Genomic DNA, 27,532 nt, shown 5'->3' on the forward strand with positions numbered 1-27,532 from the left:
AACACGAGGCCCCAGAATGCTTCACTGCCGATTCACATCGCCAATATAGACCCCTCTTACTGCAACACATTCTCTCTCTCTATCTCTCTCTCTCTCTCTCTCTGTGCTATCAGTTCATGCTGCTAACACCCTATTATCCGTAATCAGGTTCTGTACACTGATGTCATTTGCTTTTCAGTCTCTCTCTCTTTTCTGCTCAAGACAGGAAGCAACAAATTACTCAGTGCCAATTCCCCTAGAAACACCCCCACCAAACTGATGTAGCTGCTGGTCCTGTGTGTGTGTGTGTGTGTGAGAGAGAGAGAGAGAGTGAGTGTTTGGGAGCAATTCAATTAGCACAGCTGTTAGGGTTAAATGAACCCACACAGCAGATTCAGGCATTGTTTAATAGCTGGTGACACTTGTTGCGTTTTAAAAAAAATAGCGTCTGAATATTCTTATGAAATCACATGTATCTTGAAAGTGAGAGGTCAGTGCACCATTGTGAAACTGAACACCAGACTTTAGAGAGCGTTTTTGATCTGGCAGTAAGTGAGTATGAGCAGCATAGCCAGCCTACCACTCAAGTGCTTATCAATGCCTAAAGGTCTATACTGATGACACTCATTTACTAGGGATTTTGGAGTTTAAAGAATAGGTTCACATGTTAGGAAGTGTTTTTGTTTTTATGCCAAGGCTTAGATTAGGAGATTTGTAGGTATTGTTATCTGAATATGGTAGTGTGGCTGGACTCTGTACTGCTCTAATTAGCCAAAAGAGCACTGTTTAACCACATGGGATTTGAAGCTGCAGTGCTTCTATCAGTTATAATAGATGCTACATCTATAGTGAGGTAAGAATTTCAGAAAAGAAATTCCTACTGTGACTTTCAGGGGGTTCACTGATCTAGCAAAGAGAGTCATGCTTCTTTGTCTGGGGCAACTTCTGGCAGCAGCCTGAAGGATGGAAGTCAAACTCGACCATTAGGACTGGGGCTTCTTTACGGTATTTGTAATCAGGAGTTTGGTGTTTGTATCCTTTGAGATTAAAAAAAGTGGAAGAAAGAAGACATCCTCTGGTAGATGATTTCTCAGTGTAAACTAACCTGCTAATTTATTCACATGGCAGTCAAGCGTCTTCACACCAAAAAATAATATGTTCTTGGCAACAGGGGTTGTGCAGTATGTCCTCAATGTTAGGGAACATACTTGTGTTTGGGATGAGTGGACTGAATGAGATTACTTTGTGTCATGCGTCATAGGCTCATGTACTTATTTATTGTTTTTGCTTCCCTGAGCTGCATATTTATTCACATGTATTTTTAATTAAGACTAATCTACAGTGCATTGAAGCTTAAGTTTCCCCACGGGGATGGGGAAATTAATCAGGATCACACACTTGCAGTCATTTCTCTCACTCACAATTATACACACTCACGTGAGCAAATGCACTCAGTGGAAATTCGTTTCTCTGATGGTCTTTTGTGTCATCTTCTCTTCACACATACGCTCGAATGCACATGTGTACACACATACACAGGGGTGGCCACCAAAGAGCAAGCAAGCCTGCTAATGTAACATGACCTCATGCAGGTTTCAAAGAGATTGAACACACTTTAGAGAAAGAGAGCTACACATCAGAGGCAAGTTGTATACCACAACAAAATTCAATATTTACTTTGAGGGAAAACAAAACACATTGCCAAGGAAGCAGAAATATATGTGAGAGCTTGAAGAAAAACCAGCAAACCTTCTTTTCTTCCATGGTTTTCATAATTCCGTTTGATTATTAAACTGCACTTTGTCCCATCTCATCTTGTTTTTTTTTTTTTACAATACAGTGATGGAAAAAAGTTTTTGGACACCCTTAAAATTTTACACAATCTCGAATATTATGAAATGTTTGGGGAAAAATCTTTTTTGTGTTTCAAAAGGTATGGCTGCATTAGACAGACACAACAAATACAAATGATGTTTTTTTTATTTATTGTTTACAAGAAAAACTAACAAAACTAAATTCTTGACAGTTTCAATACATCAGTTTTCAACATTGTCTGTATCAAAGTCAACAAATAACAGAGAATGTGTTTATGCTTTGAAACAGACCTTTTGATAATCCACCACAGATTTTCAATGGGATTGAGCGGGATTGAGCAGGCCACTCTAAGACCTGGATACAGTGCTCCTGCAGCCAAGTTCTACTGGCCCTGGATGTGTGGCAAGGGACATTATCTTGTTGAAACATCCAGTTTTGACCTTGATGGAACAGTGCACGTGCAGAAGGGAGCATGTGGGTTTCGAGAATGGCACAATACTTGGCAGAGTTCAATGTGCCATCACAGACAGTGAGATGACCAACACCAGTAGCACTCATGCATCCCCAAACCATGATACTGCCTCCACCATGCTTGACAGTAGATACTGTACGTGCTGGAGATAATGCTTTGCCTGGCCTTCTGCGTACCCTCACATTATCAGAGAATAAAGCTGGAAACTGGACTCATCTGACCACAGAATATTCTTCCAATTCCTGGCTGTCCAGTTGCTTGGGCCCAATGACGCTGAGCTAACCTCTGTCTCTCATTGATCAGGGGCTTCTTGAGCCTTGTGGGACCTTAAGCCATGATCTATAAGTCGGCCATGTACAGTGCGGGTGGAACACCGGACACCAGTTTGGTTTGACCACTGCTGCTGAAGCTCCTATAATGTCATTTGGCGGTTTTCTCTGCACATGCAGATCAGGTTATTTCTTGCTGAAGAAACAGTTGGACGCCCAGATCTCGGTTTGTCTTCCAAGCTGTTGATTTGTCTGTATTTCTGCAGAGTGTATCCAACTGCTGAAGGACTGCATCTGCACTATCTGGCTATCTGGCGGCAGCTGTACACTTCCTGGCTGAGAATCTGTATCTTCAGGCATGTTTCCTGTGTTAGGTTCCTTGTTTTAGCCATTTTTGTCTCTGAAGAACTCTCAAATGTGCTGGTTTTGTATAGATACGGAGCACGGCATCAAAAATTGTGTCTTTTAATAAAAAGCATGACCTTCATTAGTGGATCACTGGTACCAAAATGACCCAATACCCAAAATTTCTTATGTATTTTTATGGAACCAATCAATTTTAAGTTTTTAATGGCTTTTTTAGGATTTGTTTAGTATTTTGGCAGTGACAGTACTAAAAGAAATTGCACTTGAAGACCTAAGAGTTAAGAGACTTAATGTAATATTTCACAAATGCATGGGGTGTCTGAAAACTTTTTTCCACCACTGTATAATTTCCATACCATTTTTTTGTCTTTTTTTTCCAGAGGCATGTAACTAAGTACATTTCATCAAGTACATTTATGTTTACTCATTTGGTAGATCCATCCAAAGGCATGACACTCAAGCTTCAGTCCAGAAGGAGACTTTGAATAAGGATTAAGTACTGAATCTGTTCAGTGAGACAAAGTGCATGGAGAGAGAAGTGCTCAGTAAGTGCTATTTTAGCATGTTAGGGTGTTTTGAGGTGTTAGGAGGAGAGGTGTTCTTGCAACAAATAAGTCTTCAAGAGGTTCTTGAGGATAATGAGGGCCATTCCTTCTCTGACAGTGTTTGGTAGTTTGTTCCACCATTGGGGAACCACAAACGAGAACAATCTACACTGAGACTGAATTGTGTGTAGAAATGGGAATGGTACATTCCTTGGGAGATTGTAGTAGCCGAAAAGGAGCATAAACCTGTATTACTGAGTTCAAGTAGATGGATACAAACCCAGAGATCGCTATGTAGGGAAGCATTAGTGACTTAAATTTGATTCGGGCAGGTAGATAGCCAATGGAGGTCAGTGACCAGCAGAGTGACATGTGCCCTTTAGGCTGATCAAAGACCAAACATGCCACATCATTCTGGACCATCTGTAAAGGTTTCACTGTGCGTGCAAGAAGGCTTGCTAGCAGGGCATTGTAGTATTTATCTGACAGCTGTGCTTACTTGTTAAGATATGACACACAAAATATATAAAGAGTTGATAGAATACGATGCATTGTTATAGATTAAACTACCCAACAGTATATTGCATAGTTTGAACTACCTCTGTTGATACTTTTTATATTCAAAGTCAATTTTGCTATTCCTTACTTTCACTTAAGTGACATTTTCAATGCAGAACTCATAATTGAGTATTTTTACATTGTAGTATTGCTACTTTTAATTTAGTAAAGGATATTAATTATTCCTCCTGCTTTTTTTTCTTACCCACAAATGTGTAATCATTGTACTGACATTGTAAATCATGTCACTAAAGTAAACTTGAATGTGGGAGTGAGAGAAAATGCAGATGTTAATGGATGGGAATGACAGATTACTCTAAATCAGTCTCTCTCACCCACTTGCACTCTCTACTTATGCAAATCGAGTACCAACTCTCACCTCTGCAGGGCACCATAGTTCTGCAGGGAGGCCTATCCAGGTCAAACAGCATGCAGAACTATTATGCATCATATCTGCTCTCTGACATATTGGACAGATGACAGATATGACCTACAATGATGCTACTCTGTTATCTGACATCAGGATGTTCCAGCTTTTATCTGCTATGCCGGATGGATCTATTCCATTCAGGAAACTGGCCCAGACATTTATGAAAATATCAGTTGGCTGACACTGATAGACAGATAATGCATTGGGAGCTGCAGTAATCACAATGATTATGTTGGTGCACATGAATGTATCTGGAGTGTGCATGTGATATGCGAGCAAAGCAAGATGATGTTTAATTTTTCATCCACTAAAGGTTAAAAATCTTTTTTTGTTTTGACTACTAGAGAGCACTGAAATGCAAAAGTAGATGGTGTAATTTAGATATGTATGAGATATGTATAGCTGAAATTATTAATTACACAGTTGATCAACATAAATTTAAGTGCCTAAATATTAGATAGCTGATCAGCCATTTAAGCTATTTTAAGCATTCATTGGTTCCAGTTTTTGAGACATAAGAATTTTCTGAATCCATGTGGAGTTTGGACTGTTTGATTGAGTAAATAACTTGACTGGACTTTGTAAATTGTAATGGTGTATGACCACACCAAAGGTCAACACACCAAACTCCTTAAAGGTGCTATATGAAAGCTTTTGCTCTTGCTACATAGCCAATGTTAGCATTAACAGCTGTTCAGCATCAAACATCATTCCTTTAATCACCAATGTTGACAATTATTTTAGAGACCCAGCCCATCCCATTTTGTAATACTGCTTATATCCAGTCTGCCCATTTTGTCATGTTTCTAACTATAAACCCTTAACCCTAACCTAAAAACAATATTAATTAATCCATAGTGAAAATTATCATTAGTTGCGGTCCTTGCATTAATTCATGGCTTACTCAAGCAACACCAAAGAGATAGAGAAACACCCAAAAGTTGAATTTAGCAACATTTTATTTAGAAAAATAAATAAAAACAACACAAAACAATTTGTACAAACAAAATCAACATGAAACCATCACTTCAAAAAAACAAAACAAAAACAAAAACAATCACTTCATTAAAGCGGAATTTTAATTTTAAAAGTTTTTAATATTCATTTCTGTTCTGTCATTATACCAAAATTTTATCCATAACATTTTACACATTTATAATTTTGTACATTCATTGATGGAAACAGGAGGGCAAATAAGCAACAGTGGGAATGTATCAACTTTTGTTGCCATATTAACTTAAAGATTTTCATATTTAGTAACCGTTTATCTTTTAACAAACACAAAAATGACCACAGTGTGTCAGATTTATTTCAACATGTGAGGATAAGAGTTATTACAATCATTGTCAATAATGCAGCAATTTTAGGAATCTGAAAGGGAACAGCAACACACTGAAGCGGAGAAAAAAAACAGCTTTGGAAAAGTGATGTTCATTGAAAAAGTTGGTGAAAAGCAGTTGTTGAGGTGTTTCTGTACATCTGTCTACGATGAGGTCTGTGATAACAACCCTGAAACCATACTTATAAAAACAGTGAAGTTGTTTAGCACACTGTCTCCTGTTTATCTGATACTAGATATCACAGCAAGGTATGGCATCAAGAGGAATCCTGAATTACAGTACTGAGTCCAGTTCTTCACTGTGGACACACACTCATACTCTCACTCACATGCTCACACAGTATTGGGTGATGTACTGTGGTGTTATGACACATTTGGGACCCGATCTGTCTGATCTGTGATACTTCATGTCACCAGGACTGGAAAAATCATTGACAAAGAGTCAGAGGGGAAACAAAATATTTTTATCCTCTCTGTTGCATGTATGTGTATGTGTATCTGTTTATCCAGTTTAGAAGTAAAATGCCTCGTATTAAAGCTGCATTAAATGTTTGTTTACCACTTCAGGACAGAAAGGCTGGAATGACTAGTCAGTTTCTAGTAACTAACATACAATATTAATAGTGTTTTACTGTATTTAAATTGTGAATCAGTATTCACATTCACAAGCGGACTCTTGTTCAACTGTTGGCATTTATAGATAAGTGCATCACCCCAGAAATACATGCTAAACTTTCAGCAGGTTTCCAAGCAGACTAATTTTTCAAATAATAAATAGAAAAATAAACAGAGGGAAAAAAAGTCTACATGGGTGGGCTGTCTGAATAAATTTCATATGTGGGGGACAAAAGCATAAACAAACTCCTCACTTGCCTATCTACCACCTGTTAAATGTACCACCAGTACCCACTGTCATTTTAGATAAGATGTCATCCACCACCTCCTGAGAAAAGCACGTGTCTCTCTTAGGGTTACTAAATATTAAACTTTCTTCACCAGTTACTTGTTAACTTTGTCTGACATTTCACATTCTGTAGGAGCAGTTAGCTTGTGCTAACTCCTGTGCTGGTAGCTCGTCACAGTTTTATAACCTAAACATGGTTTTAGTTTTAGTTTTGAGAACCAAAACAATGAGCTCAAAGTGGTGTAAATCTGCATTATCAGTGGTATCGGTGGTGTCACAAGTCCTTATACGCAACCAGGAGTCATTTGATTCAAGGCCATTATAAAAAGTATCGCTTAATGCACCTTTAATATCAGTATTTATAGTGTATTCTCAATTCCTCAAGTATAGTAGAAAAAAGAAAAACACTTCAGGCTGGGTAATGAGAACCTGTCTGGTAGTTACATATACATTAACGTACAGTGTTTTAATATGTGGCACATAAACAATGTGCAAAAATAATTTAAAGCATTTTTGATATTCCTAGTTGTAGTCGCAATGCCCCAGAAACAGCTAATGGTACCACACCTAAATCAAGGAGCAGAAACAAGTTTTTAATAGCAAATATTAAATTAATGTACGGCAAGATAAAAAAGCCAAAAACTTTTTAAATGCATTGTCATTAGTAAATATATTTTGATTTTTTCAACTCAAATTATATGAGAAGAATCTGAATGAGGAATCGATAAAATTTAAATGAATCCCAATCGTAGAGATAAAACCTTTTACACTGTGTTTATTAAGGCTAATTTGTTGCCTGCAGCTCCGGGATAAACCATCTTCAACGATCACGATATGTCAGAAACAGTAAAAACACATACAGTATATGTATGCAAATATGCACACATGTATTTAAATTTTACTGGGCATTCACGCTGACATACTCACACAGTGTATGCAAAAAAATTTAAAATAAAATAAAAAGAGCATGCTCTGGTTTTGAGTTACTGTAACTAGCAAACAGCATGCTAGTACAGAAAAGTCCCATTAAGGGAAATGCTAAAAGACAAGCACACTTCCACACACACTCATACAATCATGCAGTCATTGCACTTTTCTCCAGCTGTTCATTGTAATATTGTTGTCTCCAGCCTGGCTACATCAAGGGGCTCCTTGGCAACTGGGCTGTAAGTTTTGGTCAGTTTGTGGATACCATGAAAACCTGGGGGGCTGTGCAGTATAGACGGGCTCGATATGGAGGTGACAATGACAGATGGTGTTGTTTTACACGTAGTCCTTGGCCCCAACTCCTCAACCACGTTATCCAGCTGTGTGGGCAGGAAGAGAAAGAGTTAGATGCTCAGGTACTGTGACTGAGAGTGAGTACTGTAGGTGGTTGGATGTTTGTGTGAAAGAAAAGTGCAGAGGGGAGAAGGTCAAGGGAGAGAATGAAGTTTTATTAACTGTTGCTCTGATTTGGATCAATGCAGCTCTCCTCCACTTAACCTGCCAGCGCAAGACATGAAATAGTCCCAGCTGATCAAAGGCATTGATTGGCTGGATTGATGAATGACTCTCCCACAATGCCCTTGCACAACAGGAGCATAGTTCTCTAGCTGAGTGTAGATTTTCTGTTTGATTACAACTTGGGTCTCATTTTTGAGATTTTGGCCAAACTTTTAATCAGTAAAAATTTTATTGCACTCACCAAATTAAAAGAATAATTTGACAATATTGGAAGCATGCTTATTTGCATTCTTGCTGGGAATAGGATAAGAGGATCAATACACTTTCATATCTGTCTCTTGAATATGAAGCTGATTAGCTCAGCTTACTGTAAGCACTGGAAGTGGGAGTGAACAGCCAGACTGCTAGCCTTTGATCACTTTGGTGAGTACAATGTATTCATCACTGACTAAAGCTATATAAATAAACCTGAAGTTGTAATAACCTGGATTTATCCTTTAAGACTGACTTATTTTTGCACATGCAGTAAAACTGACCATGTCCAGAAATGACACAATCAGGATGTTATCAGATTTTTAGGTTTCATGGTGTTTCTTCTTAACAGAAGAATCGTTTCACATTAAACTGAGAAATTAAGTCATTTGTTGAACAATCAGTAGCTTTTTCAGAGTTGGTAAACAGATTGAACAGATTAGATTAAGTGTACCTAAAAACTTTATGATTTCCCTTTGGAAGTAAGTCTTTCTTTTTAACTTGGATGATTCTTCAGTTTTCTTTTTATCTGTCAAGAACAGTCAATCGATATTGTTTGTGGAGCACAGTTAGTCTGTCTTTATAGCTTTAGATGACTTTCACACTTTTGTATTGACAGTAGAGGAATCCAAAACATCTAACACAGTCACTTGGTTGCACAGACATGAGGATTGGATGTGAAATTGAGAGCAGAGGGTCGAAAGTCGAAGCTTATAAGCTTTTGATTTTCCTCAAAGTTTGATAAAAATTGATGGCAGAGCAGCAGGGAATGAATGAAGCTGGGATGGGAGCACAGTTGATCAGATGGACTGGAATGAGCAGGGGGGAAATAAGGAAGAGATATGCCAACCATTTCACATTACTTTACAGTTACTTTTAAAGCTGCTTGTTCAGCTGTTCTGTTCAAGTTCATATTTATTTGCAGTAAGTTATTTTAAATGTGGTTGCGTCACTGAGCAATGCTGAATGGGTGACATACCCCTTTAAATAGTCCTAAAACACAAGTGACTACAACACCTGAGCTAGACAGATGGAAAATAATAAGCTAAAGAAAAAGGCTGGAGCAATTCTATCTGGTTATTATCACCGACAAATCCCTCGATAAGACCAAAATGAACAAAGAATTTAAATATTAGCAATGTGCAGACCAAATATGGCTGTAGGTAAAAACACGTTACGCGTTCGTTTTTTTTTTTTTTTTTACTCAGACAATAGTTGTTAGTCAGATAAATTTGCTGTTGCTTTCATATTTTCAAGGGATTTGTCGATTTTCTCAATACAAAAAAACCCAGATGCCACATATACTGCACAGAGCCAGAGGCAGATGATTGGTGGACTCTTACAGTAGCAGGCAGATGACTGGCAGGCTGCAGGCTGATGTCCGACATGGAGATGTCTTCAGGCTCTGTCAGAGTCTGAACACACATAAACACAGCCATTTAGTGTTAGTTACACTCAAAAGATCTTTTCTACTGCCTGGGCCTCTAGGTCACACTCTTACGAAACACAGCAACTTTTATGCTGGGATTCAATAATGGACCTTTCATATAAAGGAGTATTTCACTTGAAAAGTATGTCATGTTGTTTTTTCCCATCATTCCAGTGACAGCAATATGATTAGCACTGAGAATGCTAGCTGTAGCTTCATATTAGCGTAAAGACATGAGAGTGGTATCGATTTCCCCATCTAACTCTTAGCAAGGAAGCAAATGAGCATATTTTCCTAAAACCTCAAACAAGTCCCTTAAGTCTAAAAGTTTCAGGCATTAAAAGTACTTCAGAGGTACCCTATGGTAGAAAAATAAACTTCAGTAAAGAAAATAACTAGGCAATATTGTAGTAAAAATAATTTTGACACAAAAATCAGTCAAGATGAAGATTAAATGTAACAAATCACACTGCAAAATACATCAGTAAAAGTACATTTTGTGTCATTTTACATGACTGGATCAGAGTGTTTGCAAGATCTCAAGGAGGTATAAATAAAAGTAAAAGTAAATATATCCTCTGCTCTGTGCAGAAATGGAAGCAGATGGGGGTCAGAGACTCCTAGAGAATCTGCCATCTTCATCTGCCAACAATCGCAGTATGTTGAAACATGGGGTCCTGCCATGCAAGCTGTGGATTAAGTCTGAAACTCGCAGGATTACCACTGGATTAGTTTTTGGACCCTGTGTAATGGAGTTCTCAATGAACCTGACCTGCATGGTAATACGCCTGCATGCATGTGTTTGCATATGTGCGCCCATGTGGGTTACTAGTCTGTTTTTTTCTGTGAAATAAGATGATTACAGAGAGGAAATGCTCCATATATTGGATGTCCCACATAGGATGACCTGTTACTTTTCATTGGCCCGACAGCATGAATCACTCCTATAAAGAGTGTTGGCTTTCACCAAACCGCAACTTGCAGAGTGGATATATTAAAATTTCTTTCCTTTTTTATATTTTTAACAAGTCCATGGTTCAACATATGTTATTGCTGCTGGAACTTTAATTTATGTGTATTCATACATTTTAAAAAACTGAGACAAAACTGTTTAAACCAGGCTCCAGAGGAACAAGTAATACTGATACACTAGAATCCCAAAGTAATGCCATTCAGCCTTAGAATGTAATAATCAGATTACACGCTAAGGAGTCCTGTTCATAACCCTGAGGAGCCTGGATTTTAAGAGAGCTCCAACCAACCTCAGAGAGCTACTTGCCATGAAATACCAAACATAAACATGACATCTATTGACTTGAACAAGATGTAAAAACAACATGACCTCACTTCTCATATTTAGGGGCAGAGGATTCAGATTGGACTTGACGTAATGACAAAACAGAAGCAAAACCTCCATTCAAAAACATCATAATGCTAATGTGAGAAAGTTTAAACTGAGCCCTTACTGACACTCTATCTCAGTCTGATGATACAGAAAGCAGTAAAGTTAGAAATATATGACTTTCTGACAAATAAATCTTCAGCGTAATACATACTAGTTGATATTAAAATATGAATATAAGAGTATGTTGACATAAACCAGGCCTCCATACTCACATTGATCTGAGAGAGGTGACATATGGCTGGGTCAGTGGGGTTGTGGGCAGCAGTTCTCTCAAAGTCTCCTGTGTGGTAACCTCTCACCTTCAACCTCTGGCTGGTGGGGCGCACCTGTTTTACATCACTGGACAACTGACGAGCAACAGGCATCCGAGATGAGTAGTCCTCTTCAGTGTCTGAGAATCGAGCCTAAGACAACAAAAAAATTACAGACACACAAGACTAAGATCAGCAACTCGTAATTCATAGCATTTGTCATGGGAAGTGTAAGACAGAGACATACCATATTAGATATGAGGTACACTCACTGATTCACTATCAGAGTGGGAGGACTGGCGGGGCTTGCCGGGGCATTTGCTCTCTGATTGGCTGGTGAGGGTTGATCGCCGGGTGGACTGGAAGCTGCTGCTGCTGAAACGGTCTCTGCCAGTAACGCACAGCAACACCCCGAGGTAGGGAATATACCTGCTGAGTGCAGACCTGAGAGCATGGGGGGAAAAAAAATCATAGCCATAATCAGATCAATTTTATTAGATGATGGCGAAGCGTGATGACCCCTGACATCCCTGGATGTTGAGCTGAATTAGTCCAAAAGAGATTTCTATAAGCACATTAAAGCCAGTGACCCCCAGCTCTAACATTGTCTGTGTTGCCAAGAAGAGGAAACAGAAAAGTCCCCCAGCTGGTTGTGAGGCTCTGCTCCTTTACAGTTAGATTTACAGTGTGAGTTAGTTGTGGTATAGTTACTGAACTTATACATGTAGCTGCCGTAGGGTATGGCATAGCTGCGGTACATTCTTAAGTCAAGTCAACTTTATGTATATTACCTAATCAATAAAATTAATTTGCCTCAAGGCATTTTACAGTCTGACCTTTACAGCACACAACATGGTCTATCTGGACGGACATGCCAGAGATGTTGTAGCAAAAATGGAAAATTGGATGGAGATGGTAAATGGATAAATGGTAAATCGAGCATAATGTTACATCTACGCCATTAATTTCATCTACTGTTTATGAAACTCAACATTCGAGTGTGAATCCTACCTGTATTTTGGATGTGTAATAGCGTATATGATGGGGTTGTGGATAGCAGATGCTTTGGCGATCACAGCAGGAACAGAGTTCATATAGGGAGTCAGCAAGTCAGCATACCTGAGAGAGAGAAGAGAGAGGGCGAACAGCAGGGACAGATGTTGGTGAAAGGAAGAATAATGAGAGAAGGAAATGAGACACATTCGTGTGACAAGGGCGGTGGTGGGTGTGTTGCCTCGTATGGGTTTAGTAGAGACAAAGAGTGCCTTATATGAGAGGTGATTAGTACATTTGTGGCCTAAGGTAAGAGATGAGTTAAACATCTCTTGTTGCCTGCATGCACAGTTCAACTCTGAGTGATTATACAGAAAGTTTTAAGTTAGTAACTTTTGTGGTATTTCTGTTTCAGTTGAATGAAAATTGCACTGTTTGAGAAAATGATCCACAGCAGCGGTGACCTTGCTCATTATGTGGAAGAGGGTGCCAAGTCAGGGTGGTTAAGTTGTGCACAGTAAAAACAATGATCGAAAAGTCATTAAAAAGCTGCACAGAACTGAGGGAGAATTGGAAAGTCTGGCGATAAGATGATAATCATCACACTGAAGGACCACTTTCACATTCAAGTAGTCATGTGATTCTTTGTTTAAATAAACATATTAATTACAGCCATGCTAATATAATTTTAGTTTAGTTTCTGATGCTGTGAGCAGAACAAATTAAATTAGTTTCCCTGGAGGGATATCTCAAAATCTGGGTCAGCAATACCAAATGTATTTAAGCTGTTAGATACTACTAGAGAGAAGTAAAAAACTTTTTTGTTTTTTTGTGTGAATTGGGTGAAATGACCCTTTAAGTACAATTTTCACAAAAATTCAGCTTCAATAACATGGCTAATCACTAAGTATCAGCACTACTTTAAAACTGTAAACCACCCCCCACAAAAATATAGTGCACTGACAGTTTTCTGTTCTTACGTAGAGGTTTAGACATCATGAGGTTGTCTCTGTAGCAGTTGTTGGTAAAGTACACACACATACACACCTACCCAGCAAATGCAGTGAGGGCTGCACAGGAGTAAGGGGCCCAGGAAATGACAAACAGCAAGATGACAATGAGTGCGATCTTGGCCATCTTCCATTCACTCTTCATCTTGTGGAACCTCTTTGCAGAGTCTCTGGTGCGCTCACAGTTGATCTTTGTTATCGCTCTGTCAAACACAGACACACTTACCATAGTTAGAAAGGTTAGATTTGTTTTCAGTATAATTGGTAATTTTGGACAAAGAGGGCGTTTATTGTATTTTTATTTTCTTGTAATTAAGTTTGACAGCTCTGTTCTTTGACATACACTGTATTTGCGTGCACTCACACACAATTTCATCATCACCATCATTGCCAACATCACTCGCACAGGCAGCATTAGTGTTCAGGCTGAGCGAGACATGAGTGGAAATCGATAGACAAGCCCAGACATGTCATTAATCAACAAGGCATCAGTACCAACACACATGGAGCAACGTATCTGACACTCATGTCTTCATCAGGGTGTGTGGCAGTATGTGTTACAAGAGTGAATACATACATGTAGGGGGCATGACTAAACATAAACAGTGTGTGTGTGTGTGTGTGTGCGTGCGTGTGTGTGTGAGCTAACCGCGTTGTGTGTCGGATGGCTCTGAAGATGCAGCAGTAGCAGAAGATGATGATAAAGAGAGGGATGAAGAAGACGAAGGTAAAGAGCAGCATGGTGTAGGAGCGGACAGAGGGGGTAAATGTCATATAATCCCAGGAGCAAGACGTCATCAGACCCTCTGGGACATAGGCACCTGTGAGAGAACATACACACTTTAGTGGCTGGTTTTCAAGCTGACATTATCTATTTATATGTGAGCTTCTGGATTGTACAGCTCCCTGCTTCTTCACTATGAAAAACCTCAAACTGCTTTCATTTCTAATATCACTAACACTAACACACTCTAACACATCTGTCCTGACAGCTGTCCTCCGAGTGTGTGATCTCCTTACGACAACCCTAGGCAGAAATGAACTTCACATTGTACCTTGTTTGACAGACAGATGTTGGGCTTTATCATGTTGGTCCATAGCAAATACAAGCTGTAGTTCTTCACCAAGCCCAGTCTAGAAATAGTACCTATTAAACGAACAGGATATGATGTGTTAATTGGTGAACTTTAGAAGGTGGTGATTGGCGGATTTAACAGAGCCAGCCTAGCTTTTTTCTTCTATTTCCTTATGCTAAGATAAGCTAACCAAGCTGCAGGATGTTGCCTCATATTTAGTGTACAGACATTAAAGCAGTATCAGTTGTCTTTTTTTGAATTCTCAGCAAGAATACAAATAATAGAAAGAAAATAACATGACTAAACACAACTTGTGTCAATTTGATGAAATTTGTAATAACACATTTTGAAGCTGTAGTCTGCTTTTGAAAAACATAAAGTCTGTAGCACCTACAATTGATTGTTGGACTACAACTGTTTTGTAGAATGTGTAATATATATGCTGTATCGTCTTATATGTAATATCACCTCTCAAGCTTGGGCTTTAATATATTACTATGGACCTGTGGTCCAAGTGCAAAATCCATCAGAGAAAGCAGTTGGAGCGCTCCCTGGTTGTTAGTATTTGGTATGCAAACCACAGGGTTTTTCTATATGGGGCTGCATCCTTCATTTCACACAAAAGAAAACAAAAAATGACACACCATTGTGTCTTCACTTACACATTATAGATCATAACTAGCCATACACATCCCGACATATTGAGTTATAAATATCATACAACTGCAGGCTTAAAAAACACAATTTCTTTTCAAGACACGAAGAACCATACGTCACTTTTATTACATGTTGTGTTAAGCTGTTGTTGTGGTGGAGGCTCCAAACCCTGAGAATTTTTAGTGGAAAACAGCCACTACAGCAGAGCAGCTGCAGGGTGGCAGAACGTCAATAAGAACTACCAGTATAGATAACTTCTGTTGTGAGTTGCGCTATATAAATAAAATTGACTTGACTTGACAGTATAAGTGTCTAATGCAGTTTCACATACACAATATGTGAATATATGAACAAATGTAATATATTACAGAAACCTAACCTAATGGCTAGATACTAGATTACCACAAGAAAATGATGGTAATCCATACCTTTTTAAAATAATGGTTACATTATATCTTTATTGTATGTATATATAACATATGTTTTCCTTGTCCTATAATAGATTATATGGAGTCTACTTAGATTGTAGAGCCCATTTATGGACAACAGGGTCGGTATCTTATGGTCAGTTTTAAATTGGTTTAGTTCATAATTGCTATTGGCGTTCACCAGGGCTCTATGCTTGGTCCTTTACTGTTCTCTGTCTACATGGTGCCACTCAGTAACATTATACAAAGACATAACACTGCTGAATTTTTATGCAGCTGGCACTCAGTTGTGCTTCCCCATGACAGTCACAATCTCCAGAAACTTGATGACCTACACAAATGTGCAATAAAGGAAAGTGCATATATATGTGATTTCTCTCCTTGTACTCTGGTCCCAGTCAGTGTGTTTTGTTGAGCTCACTAGTCCATCCATAATTTAAACCCTGTGCAGACATGTGTCTGAATGTTTGAGAGTGGAGAGTTCCTATTACTGAGTTACAGCTGCTCAGTTCATTCCCATTTGGGAGCAGACACAACAAAGTAGACTTGTAAAGCTAGTAGGAGAGGAAGACTCCATGACCTCTTCAAATGTTGCCGGGCTGTTGTAATGTCAGCTACATGTAAGCATGAGGTGATCTGAGTTCTGATAGCTGATTTTATATTAAATGTATGTGGCATGTTGACAAAAGAGAAAAGCAAGATCTACTTGACATAGTAGTATACCTTTCAGCAGGAATTTGAGATGCAGACACAAATAAAAACAGTGAGAGAGAAGTACTAAGACAGAGCTCAACAAACTAAATCCCTCAGAGGAATCATGCTGATCAATAATGACTCTGCTTCCAGGTCGCTGAGTGTAGTTGTACTCACTCCAGCCAAAGAATGGGGGTAGGCTCCAGCCCATGGAGTAGACCCAGGCAACTGCAACAATGCTCAGGGCTTTCCAGCGAGACATCGCCCCAAGGGAGGCCAGAGGCCTGGTGATCACCACGTACCGGTCCACCGCAATCACCATCAGTGTCATCATGCTGCAGATACCAAACAATGCTCCACAGAAGGCATACAACTCACAACCTGTAGGAGGAGAGGTAGGATGTTGTTAATGACTGTAGCTGTCAGGATAAATTCATTTCCTGGCAGTAGTTCCTGCAGCTCTTGAACTACAGCTAGAAGTACTGCAGCTGATTGTGTATTTAATCTTATAATTAAGTTTTGAATGCATTTCTGTTCTGGTTTGTCAAGTGGTTACTTCTCTGCCATGTCAGGTCATTTTATATTTCATTAGTATCATATCGGAAAATAGTTGGTTCATTCTGAGGTTTGTAGGACAGTCCTCCACACATAATGCATTCCAATTAATGCTTTTGTTCAAACATATCATGTAAAAAGAGGAAAAAAGATGAAAAACCCTATTGACATTTCAATCCCTGCCACCAACATGTCAGAATTAACACTTGTTAGCTGTATGTGCATGCTAACCACATACTTACATACTAAGATTACATTGCCTGTTTAACAATTTTAAGACACTAACACTGTCATGTCTGATGTATCGCACTTTGGGAAAAATTGATTCCCAGTTGTGATCCCTTAGATGTATTATCAAAGGAGTAGAATATTAAATATGTCTGTATGATGTGAATACATTAGCACAAAATGACCTTTTTCCTAGCACCAAGCTCTGGTTAGACTTTACATATTTTTTCCCCAGTAGTGATGAGGAAATTATAAAATTACAAAGCTGATTAAGTTTTCAAACTGCTTTGTTTTGTGGTGGGACCTTTTGTCTTTATATATATCACATGTCTTTTCCAAGCGCATTTCTTCCAAATCAACTTAGTATGTAATTAGCCATTGTTCACAGCCAATTGAAGCCTCTGGAATATCTGCCAAGCTTGTTTTCAGACTTGTTAGGCATCTCCAAATTAAATTTCTTTTCACTATTAATGTTTTGGTCGATAAAAAATCAGTCTCAACTATATTCCATACTTTGGCACACATAGTTATTTTGTGTTTTGTTGCAACAAAGCCCATTTCAATTGAATTAAGCAGATGGGAGAGGGTAGGGAAAAAGAGAAGGAAAAACGGGAGCTTAAAAAATGAAGGGAGGATCGAAGGAAGGAAAGAGGACAGTAGAGGCAAGGAGAAACAGGATAAACAGAGGGAATTGGAAAATATGGAATAATTAACAGGAGGTACTTGGATAGGAAAGGACGGGAAAATGAGGTAGAGGATGGAGGAGAGGAGCCCAAGGTGAAGGATGAGCTGGTGTGTCAGGTGAAGGGAAATAGCAGCAAGATCAAAGATTATGTGGGTTAACAGGAGCAAGGACTGGGAAAATGTGGAATCTACAAATAGCATACTGTATTCATGTTTAAATATTTAATACATGTTGAACACACAGTAATGAAACTATTACATGCTGTGCATGGTTTCACTCAGAGACTGCATGAGAGACTTCAAACGTGTCTCTTCTCGTTCCATAATGTAAAGTGCTGTTCTTGATACAGCCGACTATTATTCTGAATGTATCCATAATGTATGAAGAAATCTGATACACACATTCATGTACACTTACAGAAGTGCGAGCATATGTACACAGAGACAAACAACACACTGACAAAATACACACATTCAATCTTCACTCTATCAGCTGTTGTCCCTTAGGCCGGGTGTGTGATTACCACTAACCTGTCACACATCATGTAGTAACAGCACCAAGTCATCACATCCAAGCACAAGACAAAATCTGAAGTGTGTCGCTTGTGTGAGAAAACTCAAACAAATACCACTCAGTAAATTACATATGTATGTATATGCCTGTGTGTCTGTCGCCCCGACTGTCTGTGTGTGTTTGACAGCCCTTGTTAAGTTACTGAAACTAATGAAACTCCAGATTGGCTCCCAAGGAACAGCAGATGTTCTCTGGAGACGAACAATATTTTAAAGTCTTGGGGCGTTTTGTTGTAACAGCAAAGTTTACTGCATCGTGGTCAAGTCAAGATAATGAGTAAAACATCTCAGATATGGAAAGATTGTTTAATAAGGTCGTACAATGAATGTGTTGGGAGCAAATCTCTCTAGGACACACTGTTAATAAATGCATTTCCATTCTCCTGGTTTCATGTACATAAATTAAATGGAAATGCAGAAATTTTTGGGGGAAAAAAGTCACTTTAATAATTAGCAGGTGGAAAATTTTAATGTATAGAAACCTGCATTTGGCTTCATCAGATGTTTGTTGGAATGAATTTCCTTGCATATCAGTTTTCATCAACTTTCCCAAAAAGAGTTAATCCCCCCCCCCCCACACACACACACATTTCCTGAACAACCACAACTTGCTTTACACATTAAAGCTAGGAAGCTAGCTAGGAAGCAAGCTTTAAAGCTCTGATTGGCTGTCCCGAGTCCTGGTGATGGCGCCACAGGGACAAAAAGCAGAGGATCAACAGCATCATCAGAATTCATCCGTTGGGGACGATGAATGTCTTGCACCAAATTACTATCTAGCAATTGTCCAGACTGTTCCCTCCACAATAAAAGTGTTCAACCAACAGACTGACAGATCCAACTTTACCATACCTGCTGCTAGAAACCCTCATCATTAGAATGCATGGGGAGTCTTGAGTCCTATGAATTCTAGTAAAATAAACACAAATAAAATGCGAAGCTCAGCTGGCATTTGCTTTGTGCTTTTCATTTACCTCGTTTATGTTTGTCTTCTCTTATTATGTGCATCTCCCTTTGTCTTTTGAAAAGGATACACAGACAAAGACAGACAGGTTTTCTAGGTGTTTGGGGGGATGGTAGTGGTTAGGAAAAAAAAAATCAAGAGGCCTTTTGCAGTAACTGCCATTGAGCTTCAGATCTGACAGCGATTGGCTGCCTTCATCAAGGTCAGGACAACTCCTGAAGGAAAACACAGCGTTCCAACTATCAGTGTTTGATCAGTGGAGTAAGGAGCCTCTTTTACTACCTCTCTATCTCTGCTCCCAATAGGTTGCACGCTTGGGTAAAACACACACAGTAGTGCAAACCCACCCACACCACAAATGCGCTCATGTAAAACATGCTACCGACATGCATTCTTGCTTGCACTTTATGATCGATGGAACTTGGATACTGCAGAGTAAGCCGCGGGTGCTGCTTTCTCCACCGTGGCAGAAAAGGATGATAGAGGGAGGCAGGTTTTGTGAGTGTGTGTGGAATCTTAATTGAACTGTAGGTCACACTCAAAAGGCTAGGGAAACAACACAGGCCCCTATAGAATTGTGTGTCCATTGTTAATGATGTCTCCAGGCGCACACACATGTAAAAGAGTGTGTAAAGTATCATGAGTCTGTGTTTAGGATAGTTGTTGTGTTAGAGGCTTTGTGCAGCATTTTTAAATATAAGACAAGTTATGTGATGATGTTTAAATGCCAAACTGTGTATGTGCATGTGTTACCTTTCTTTCCAAAGATCCATCGCTTGTGCATGCTGGTGATGAAGAAGATGGGCGTCTGGGTGAGACACATGAGGAAGTCTGTGACTGCCAGGTTAATGATGAAAATGTTTGACGGCGTCCGTAAGCTCCGGCTCCTACACACACACACACACACACACACACACACACACACACACACACGCAGCTGTTGAAATATTGTCATTAACTATGACTATGATTAAAACAGACATCTCATTATCACATATATTATCACAGGTTTACAAAAATGTGGTGCTGAATAAGTTTAATGAAGGTCATTTATTTAAAACCTGGAGCCTAAGTGCAAATAATACAGTACCTGCAGAAAGCGTATATGACCAGGAAGTTTCCCAGCATGCCTGTGATCCCCACAACCAGAATGACCACACCAATGGTGTAGTGAGCGTGGTCTGGGACGTCGACTGTTGGAAATGGGTGGCTTGGAACTGTGGAACCCTGGCAACAGATAAACAAGAAGGATCAATTATTCATGAATCAGAGAATCATGATATCAAGTCATAAATGGATAGTAGTAGAATCCAAAAACAATCTGATTTAAATCCAAAAACATTCTGATTTAAAATGAGGACTGGGATGGAGACTTGATCACTCATCTCACAGCAAGAAGGTTCTGGGTTCAAGTGCCAGTTCACTTGGGGCTTTTCTGTGTGGAGTTTACATGTTCTCCCTGGGCCTGTGTGGATTCCTTTCGGGCAGTTCGACCCGCCCACAGTCTAAATATATCTCTAGAGTTTCCAATTATTTTAATTGGAGACTTTAGATTTCCCATAGGTGTTGGATTGTCTTTATATGTGCCCTGTGATGAACTGGCGATCCGTACAGGGATCCCCAACTCCAGCCATTATCTATAAGTGGTATTGATAATGAATCACTTATAGTCTGATTGGTTTTGGTAGGGCTCAGAAAGCATGACAGATCATTTTACCCTAGAATTAAAAGAAAAAATGGAAAATTAAAGAAAAAAATGGCATTAAATGATTATGATCTTAGTACTCAGGATACAGAAAGGAACATGAAAAAGAAAATTTGATATTCAAATGACAAATTAGTATTGTGGAAAGGCAACTGTTTCAGCCACAGCTCAACTCAACTAATTTACATACAACTCAAACAAATGAAAATACCAAATGGAAAATGGGAATTTTAAAAATGTTATATCTTAATAATTAATAATTCATTTTCTCTTTTGAATTTTCACGTCTGCATTTTCCTTTTCAGTTACACATCTCACTTTAGGATTTTGCATTTAAATGGTCACATTAAACTTCTCTATTTTCCATTTTTTTCCATTTTTAAATTTCACATTTTATTCTCAAAGTGCTATTTCACAATATCAATTTGTCATTTCAGTGCTTACTTTTTTTTTCCTTTTCTTGTTTTGCATTTAATAGTAGGCTCATTATCCTGAGCACAATAATAGTTTCTTTGCCAGTTCCTCTTTTAATTCTCCATTTTCCCTTGTAATTTTAAGTCCTGGTGAAATGATCCTGAAGAAAAGACAGAGATCTTTCAGATTGAATCTGTGTTCCAGCCATCACGTCCTCTGTCATAAACAGAGCTGCAGACCTACTGTACATAAGTACCCGCTCTGAACAATTCAACAGTTAATCTTGTTTGAGGAGCTGAGAGAAGATGAAAGCATCTATCCATGCTTTATGCTCCAGTAGCTATTTCTATTTTGAAGGTCATCTAGAGATTGATGACTATCGACCTCTGTCAGCAACAAAGAAACTCTACAAGGCCTCTGGCACAGCTTGCATTGGCTTACAGTGTCTGTAACTGCTAGAGTTTAAAAATTCACATTTACACAACAGTTTAACAAATGAAACAATGACTCATGAGCAGAGTTAAACCAAAAAGCAGAGGCTGAAGATGTTTTTCTGTTCTTCAGTTAAGTAAAACAAGCAATAGAACGGTGGAGGAATACTGTGTTATGAACAAATGTACGACAGTCACTGAGCATCTGCTGTAAAAAATAATGATGAAACTCTTACGACATTAGATTATACCACTCCTTTCTTGCAAACTGTGGAACACTTTGTAAACAGTGTTCTCATATTGTAGCTTGTCCAGAGTTGCTACAGTCAGACAACTCATATGTTGTCAGATATAAAAGCATCTGTAGTGACTCCTTATAACTGTGAATTGATAGTGCAGACTGTTTTCTAAAACTGCATTGCAGCAATCCCAAACATTTAGAGAGTTAAAAAGTTTCCATCTGTGCATGTTTGAGCAGCAGATAGACCCTGATTCAGATGAGGAGTCTGTTGTGCAGCTAAATTAGTGGCTAGCAGACGTATCAGAATGCTGCGAGTAGTTTCCATCTTGCGTTTGTTTATGTTGTCTGTTCGCTAGTTAGCTCGTAACTGGCAGTGGCTGACACAGCGTTAGTGGTTGTGCTAATACAAACTCTTGCCCTCTTTGATGACAAGACTGCTTTGCACTGGAGGTTCCAGATTTCTTTTGCCCCACCCCAGGATTGGTTTGTAAGGTGTGTGACATATGAAACCTAGACTGTCTGAATCACTGTAATCTATGCAGTGAAGAAGAGGCCTGTAAGTGATAAAGCATGGATGTCAGCAATGCAAGTATTAAATATAACAAATATTGTGCACTCCATATGACAAACAATGTGTTTTATGCATCTTTCCCCACTTTCCTGAAGTTTTACCACTTTGATTTTTTAGGATGCTTTCCCAGAAAAAGACTAAATATTAATAAACCTAAAAATACAATGTTTGTTTTTGGAAATCCATAAAAGCAGACTTCTTTGTCAGGGACAGGTTTCCACTTGACACCAATATTTTGCGTATGAGAAGCCGCTGCACCTCAGAGCGCACAGCCCCACTTGAGAATTCATTTCAGGAATCCTGACACACTCTCTTGCATTAACACTTTCCTTTTGTCTCTTACTGTGTTTCTTTCAAGCATGTGCACACACACAGATACAGGAACACATGCACTCACACACAATTTTCACTAAACTAAATCTTCCCTAGCCGTCCAGTGTTCAACTAGATCACACACACACACACACACACACACACACACACACACACATCCTTTCATTAATCCTGGCTTCCACATTTTAGCGTGCATGTGTGTGTTTTTCTGCGCCTGCACTTGTACTATATGTGTGTCCAACATCTGTTTCAGCAGTCCCACTTTCCCGCAGAGTCACAAGCTCCTGTTACTAAAAGAGGGACATTTGAATAGTACAGTGAAAAGTGATGGAGTGGTTATGTAAGCAAATGAGTGAAAAGGTCATGGGGATGTGTTACTGAAAGACTGGTACAGTGAAGGTGGAATACAGATGTGGTGTGCGTGTGTGTGTGTGTGTGTGTGTGTGTGTGTGTGTGTGTGTGTGTGTGTGTGTGTGGAATGTAAACACACTTAGATCCAGTCTGACACTGTCACTGGTGATGGGGTGGATCACAGTCAAGGTCTCTTCCTCCCTCCTTGAAGGAATGAAGTTTCTATCCCAGCCATGTTTCTGTTTTTCTCTGTCCACTCTCCCTGCTGGATCTCTTTCTCATCTGTCACTGTTCAATCCCAATCCCTATAAATTCCCTCATTCACGTCCATTCCTCTGTTCCCTAAATCTGTGTATCACTCCTTTCCTTCCTCCTGCTTCCTCTCATGGCACCTGTCTTGCTGCTTGAGCGGCTCAGAGGCCAGATTAATGGTGATTGCATGGCAAGGTGGAAGGAGAGTCACAGTGAGCAACGTGGCACGGAAGTTGTTTGTGAGGGAGATTTAAAGACTGAAATAGTGGGTGGTAACATGGCTCTGTAACCTACGTGTGTGAGCACGTACTAAAGTCACAGTGGTGTCATCTCTGGGTTTTTGTGTTTATCATTGGAGAGCAAGTAATTTAAATGTAAATGGTTCTGTGGCTGTCTAATGCACAGCAATTTAGAGCAGGCAAAGAACAAACTGGGAGAGACAGAAGACAAAGATTAGAGGAAGAGAATTAAACACCCATTGTGGGAGTCAAATCTGAATTTAACTCACATGCTTGCACATACAGGCATAGTTATGCACGTGTGTGTGTGTTTGAACGCTTACACATACATGTACTGTAGTTGTAAAGGCTTTTTGTTTACAGGCAGCATATGTGTACACACCGATTAGTGTCCATATACAAAACACAGAAAACTAAATCAGTGTGTAACAGCTAAGACTTATCCTATAAACATATTCAAGGGGGCTACACTTTAAATAAAAAATACCTCTGGTGGCAGGATTATCATACTCACAATCAGTGCAATGGTTCATTTATAGTGGAGAAGTGTATTTTCCATTAGAAACAAGTCTTCATTATCTAAGTCTGTAACCACTTGGGTATCATATTACCACAGAGAGCCGTGTGACTCAGTGATTGAGCATTAACAGTAAATGAAGAGCTTCACTTGCATATAAAAAGCAGTATAGATGATAATTCAGTTCTGTGCTATGGGCAGCAGGAATTCTATCCTCTGCCTGGGATAGTACCCAGCCAGGATAACCAGACACCTCTGATGAAAGTATTTCTGTAGTAAATGTCATTGCATGCATCATTTCCATTCATTGCAGTTGTGAAATGTACTTTTTTTCAGATATGATCCTCTAACTTTTAATATATTGTCATTCAGTGGAATCACACTATGATTATATCCTCATATTGGGTTATTGTTTAACTAAATTCTGTTGTCAATGTTAATACACAAAGTGATATTTATCATTTAAAGAGCCAGAGAACTCCATAAAGAACAAACCCAGCACTATGTTACACTTATTTAAACATGGAAAACTTACACTAACTCAGACATAACGTCATGTACTGACAAAATGCATTTAAAAAGTAACAACATTATCAGATATAATGTTGGATTTTTGTTATTGGACTGAAGAGTTTCGTCACATGTAGTATTTAACAGCGGCATTTAATATGACGTTGCATATGTATAAAATATTTTGTTATTGATTTCAACTATATTGTCCAGCATCAAGATATCCACTATGAGGATGGCAGCTGATACATTTTAACAAACCGCTTATTAGGAAACAATCTGGAGTTAAAAACTGAGAAAAGAACAGCAAAGTGAATGATGACGAGTTTGCTTGCTCACATGTTAAACTGACTTCATACTTAATTGACATAACTATTACACTGCTCTGTTACTCTTATCTACTGAATGCTAACGACCAATCAAAAACTAATGCTACCTTTTCTTTAGTTGTCCAGAGACTGAACAGTATTGATAAATGCTACACTCACTGCACAGCTGATTACTCATCCACTGAATCTGCTACATGTCAGGAGCAAGTCTTTAATCAGTGAATCACCAAGTTGGCAAATAAATGGTTACCTCCACCTTTAGAGGCCAACTCATTTGTTTATCAGCGAGCACACACTAATCAACTGCAGAGCAGTCAGAGGACTAGATAGCAAAAGGCCACCCACCCACACGCACATAGACACCTGCTTTATCTGTGTCTTGCACAATGGTCATTCAGGTTTTGAGGACTTGTTGGCAACTTGTTGTCAAATCCATATGCACACACACACACACACACACACACACACACACACACTATCACATCAGCAGTCAATGACACATCATTTTCATGTTACGGTCACTCCCTTGCACAAATGTGTGTGCATCCAGAATTCATGAAGTGGACCCATATTGCTTTATAATTGAGCAGAGATTGTAGCTTAGATAGTTGTAAGAGAGAAAGAGCAACAAACAGCGGGTAAAGAGAGTTTAGTAGAGAGAGAGAGGGAGAATACCTAGAGTTTTTAAATGAAAACCACTATTCTGGAGTTGGAGATTCCATCTGTCTCAGTAGAAGCTGCCCTCAGGCACTACTTCAGTATCAGCTTTCCCAGCACTCCCACCATGAAGCCCTGACCACAAAAGCTACAGAGACCGAAGCCTGCAGGTCTGAACTTCAAAGTCAGAATCCAAACCGAACCATTCACACTTGTTGAACCATATTTGCCAAAGTGGTGCAACCCATGTGTTTCTCAGTACATCTTTCAAACAGCTGTTACTCAGTCAAATCAAACTCAATGTCTGTCAGGGCTCCTGGGGGGCAGAGTTAAAGCAGAGTATTTTCTTTTATACTGTATATTCTCTTACAGTACAGAGGTGGATACACTGCTACACATCTGTGTAAAAGGATTTCCCTGAAGGCTATTCGTAAACTAGCCCTACACTCAGGCAGAGAGGGAGACAGATCTGATTCATCTATGAGACTTGGTTATGAAAACATTCTTTCTGCTGGTAACCACACATCTGGACTGGAGTACAAATATAGTCATATAGGATAAGATTGGGACAGATCAACGCAATTTGGTGCAGCCAAAAGAAATGTTGCAGGATTACAGGGGATGAAGTCCTTAAACTCACCACAAATTAAGATAATTATGAGCAATAATGAGACTAAAATGCATGAATTCCATTTTGTCACGCTCACAGACAGCGACACAAAAAAGATGCACACTTTCTCCCGCTACAGCAGTCTTTAACATTTCTCCAATAACACAAGCTGAGGAAACACCAGAGATAAACCGGGCTCATTCAGGACCAGGTGCTGAATGAGCGGAGCGCAGATGCGCAGCGGGGGAGGCTGGTGAGATTCGTTCATTCACAGAGTTAACATCTCGCTCGTTCACATCTCCCTCGTACTGTATTTCTCAGATTTTGTGAATGAGGAGCGAGTATGGGGGAGTGAAAACCAACCAATGGTAGTTTCTTCGCTTGTTTTGCCAGATGTGGCGAGGTGGTATTTGGCTGCTCTGGAATCGGATCTTGCCGCCGTTACGCATCGCTGCGGCGCACAGAAGTTCTCCAGTCACACCAAGGGGTATTCCTTCAAGCAACCAAAATAAACCAGAGGGGAAAAAAAACAAGACGAGAGAGGAAGAAGAAGAAGAGGATGAAATGAGTGGGAGCGGGGGACTTACAGCTGTAGCGACTGGAGACAGCTCCATGAGCCGGTACGGACTGATGGAGCTGATGTTCCAGGGTGCCCGAGCGGTCGGGTCCGGTGTGGGGATCCCCGGTCCAATCAACAGCCTAGAATCCATCCCCGGTCCACGGGTGGTTAGTGAGAAGAGGTTGTGTGTGTGTGAGAGAGAGAGAGAAGTGAACGTGAGAGGTGTTGAGTCTAGATGAGGTGGTCTAGGAGTCTAAGTGGCCAGTCGTCATCGCCTCCCTGCTCTCATATCCCACTCTGACAGGACCACTGGTATTACAGCAGCTGTGGATGGGTGGGAAAGAAGTGCTCTCTCTCTCTCTCATACTCTCACTCTCTCTCTCTCCCTCTGTCCAATCCCAGCTCTGGGGATGCCTCTGAGTGTGTCAGTAGGTCTGCGTTTGTGTGCACAGATAGAAATGGCCACTGTTCTGTTTGTGTGTTTAACTTTAG

The 27,532-nt window shown here is 39.5% G+C and overlaps 1 protein-coding gene across 1 annotated transcript; it reads right to left on the reverse strand.

Annotated features, from left to right (window-relative positions):
• Positions 1 to 4,764: 4,764 nt before the first annotated feature.
• LOC108882805 (melanopsin-A) lies at positions 4,765 to 27,532 on the reverse strand. The gene is made up of 11 exons (XM_018675527.2): positions 27,069 to 27,532; positions 20,412 to 20,548; positions 20,075 to 20,208; positions 16,495 to 16,698; positions 14,113 to 14,284; positions 13,505 to 13,666; positions 12,472 to 12,579; positions 11,733 to 11,904; positions 11,422 to 11,613; positions 9,719 to 9,790; positions 4,765 to 7,984 (listed from the first exon to the last, which is right to left on the reverse strand). Exons 1-11 carry the CDS (start codon positions 27,189 to 27,191, stop codon positions 7,784 to 7,786), a joined length of 1,677 nt encoding a protein of 558 aa, XP_018531043.1. The 5' UTR covers positions 27,192 to 27,532; the 3' UTR covers positions 4,765 to 7,783.

The sequence above is a fragment of the Lates calcarifer genome, linkage group LG23, assembly GCF_001640805.2.
Source record: "Lates calcarifer isolate ASB-BC8 linkage group LG23, TLL_Latcal_v3, whole genome shotgun sequence".
NCBI classification, from domain to species: Eukaryota; Metazoa; Chordata; class Actinopteri; family Centropomidae; genus Lates; species Lates calcarifer.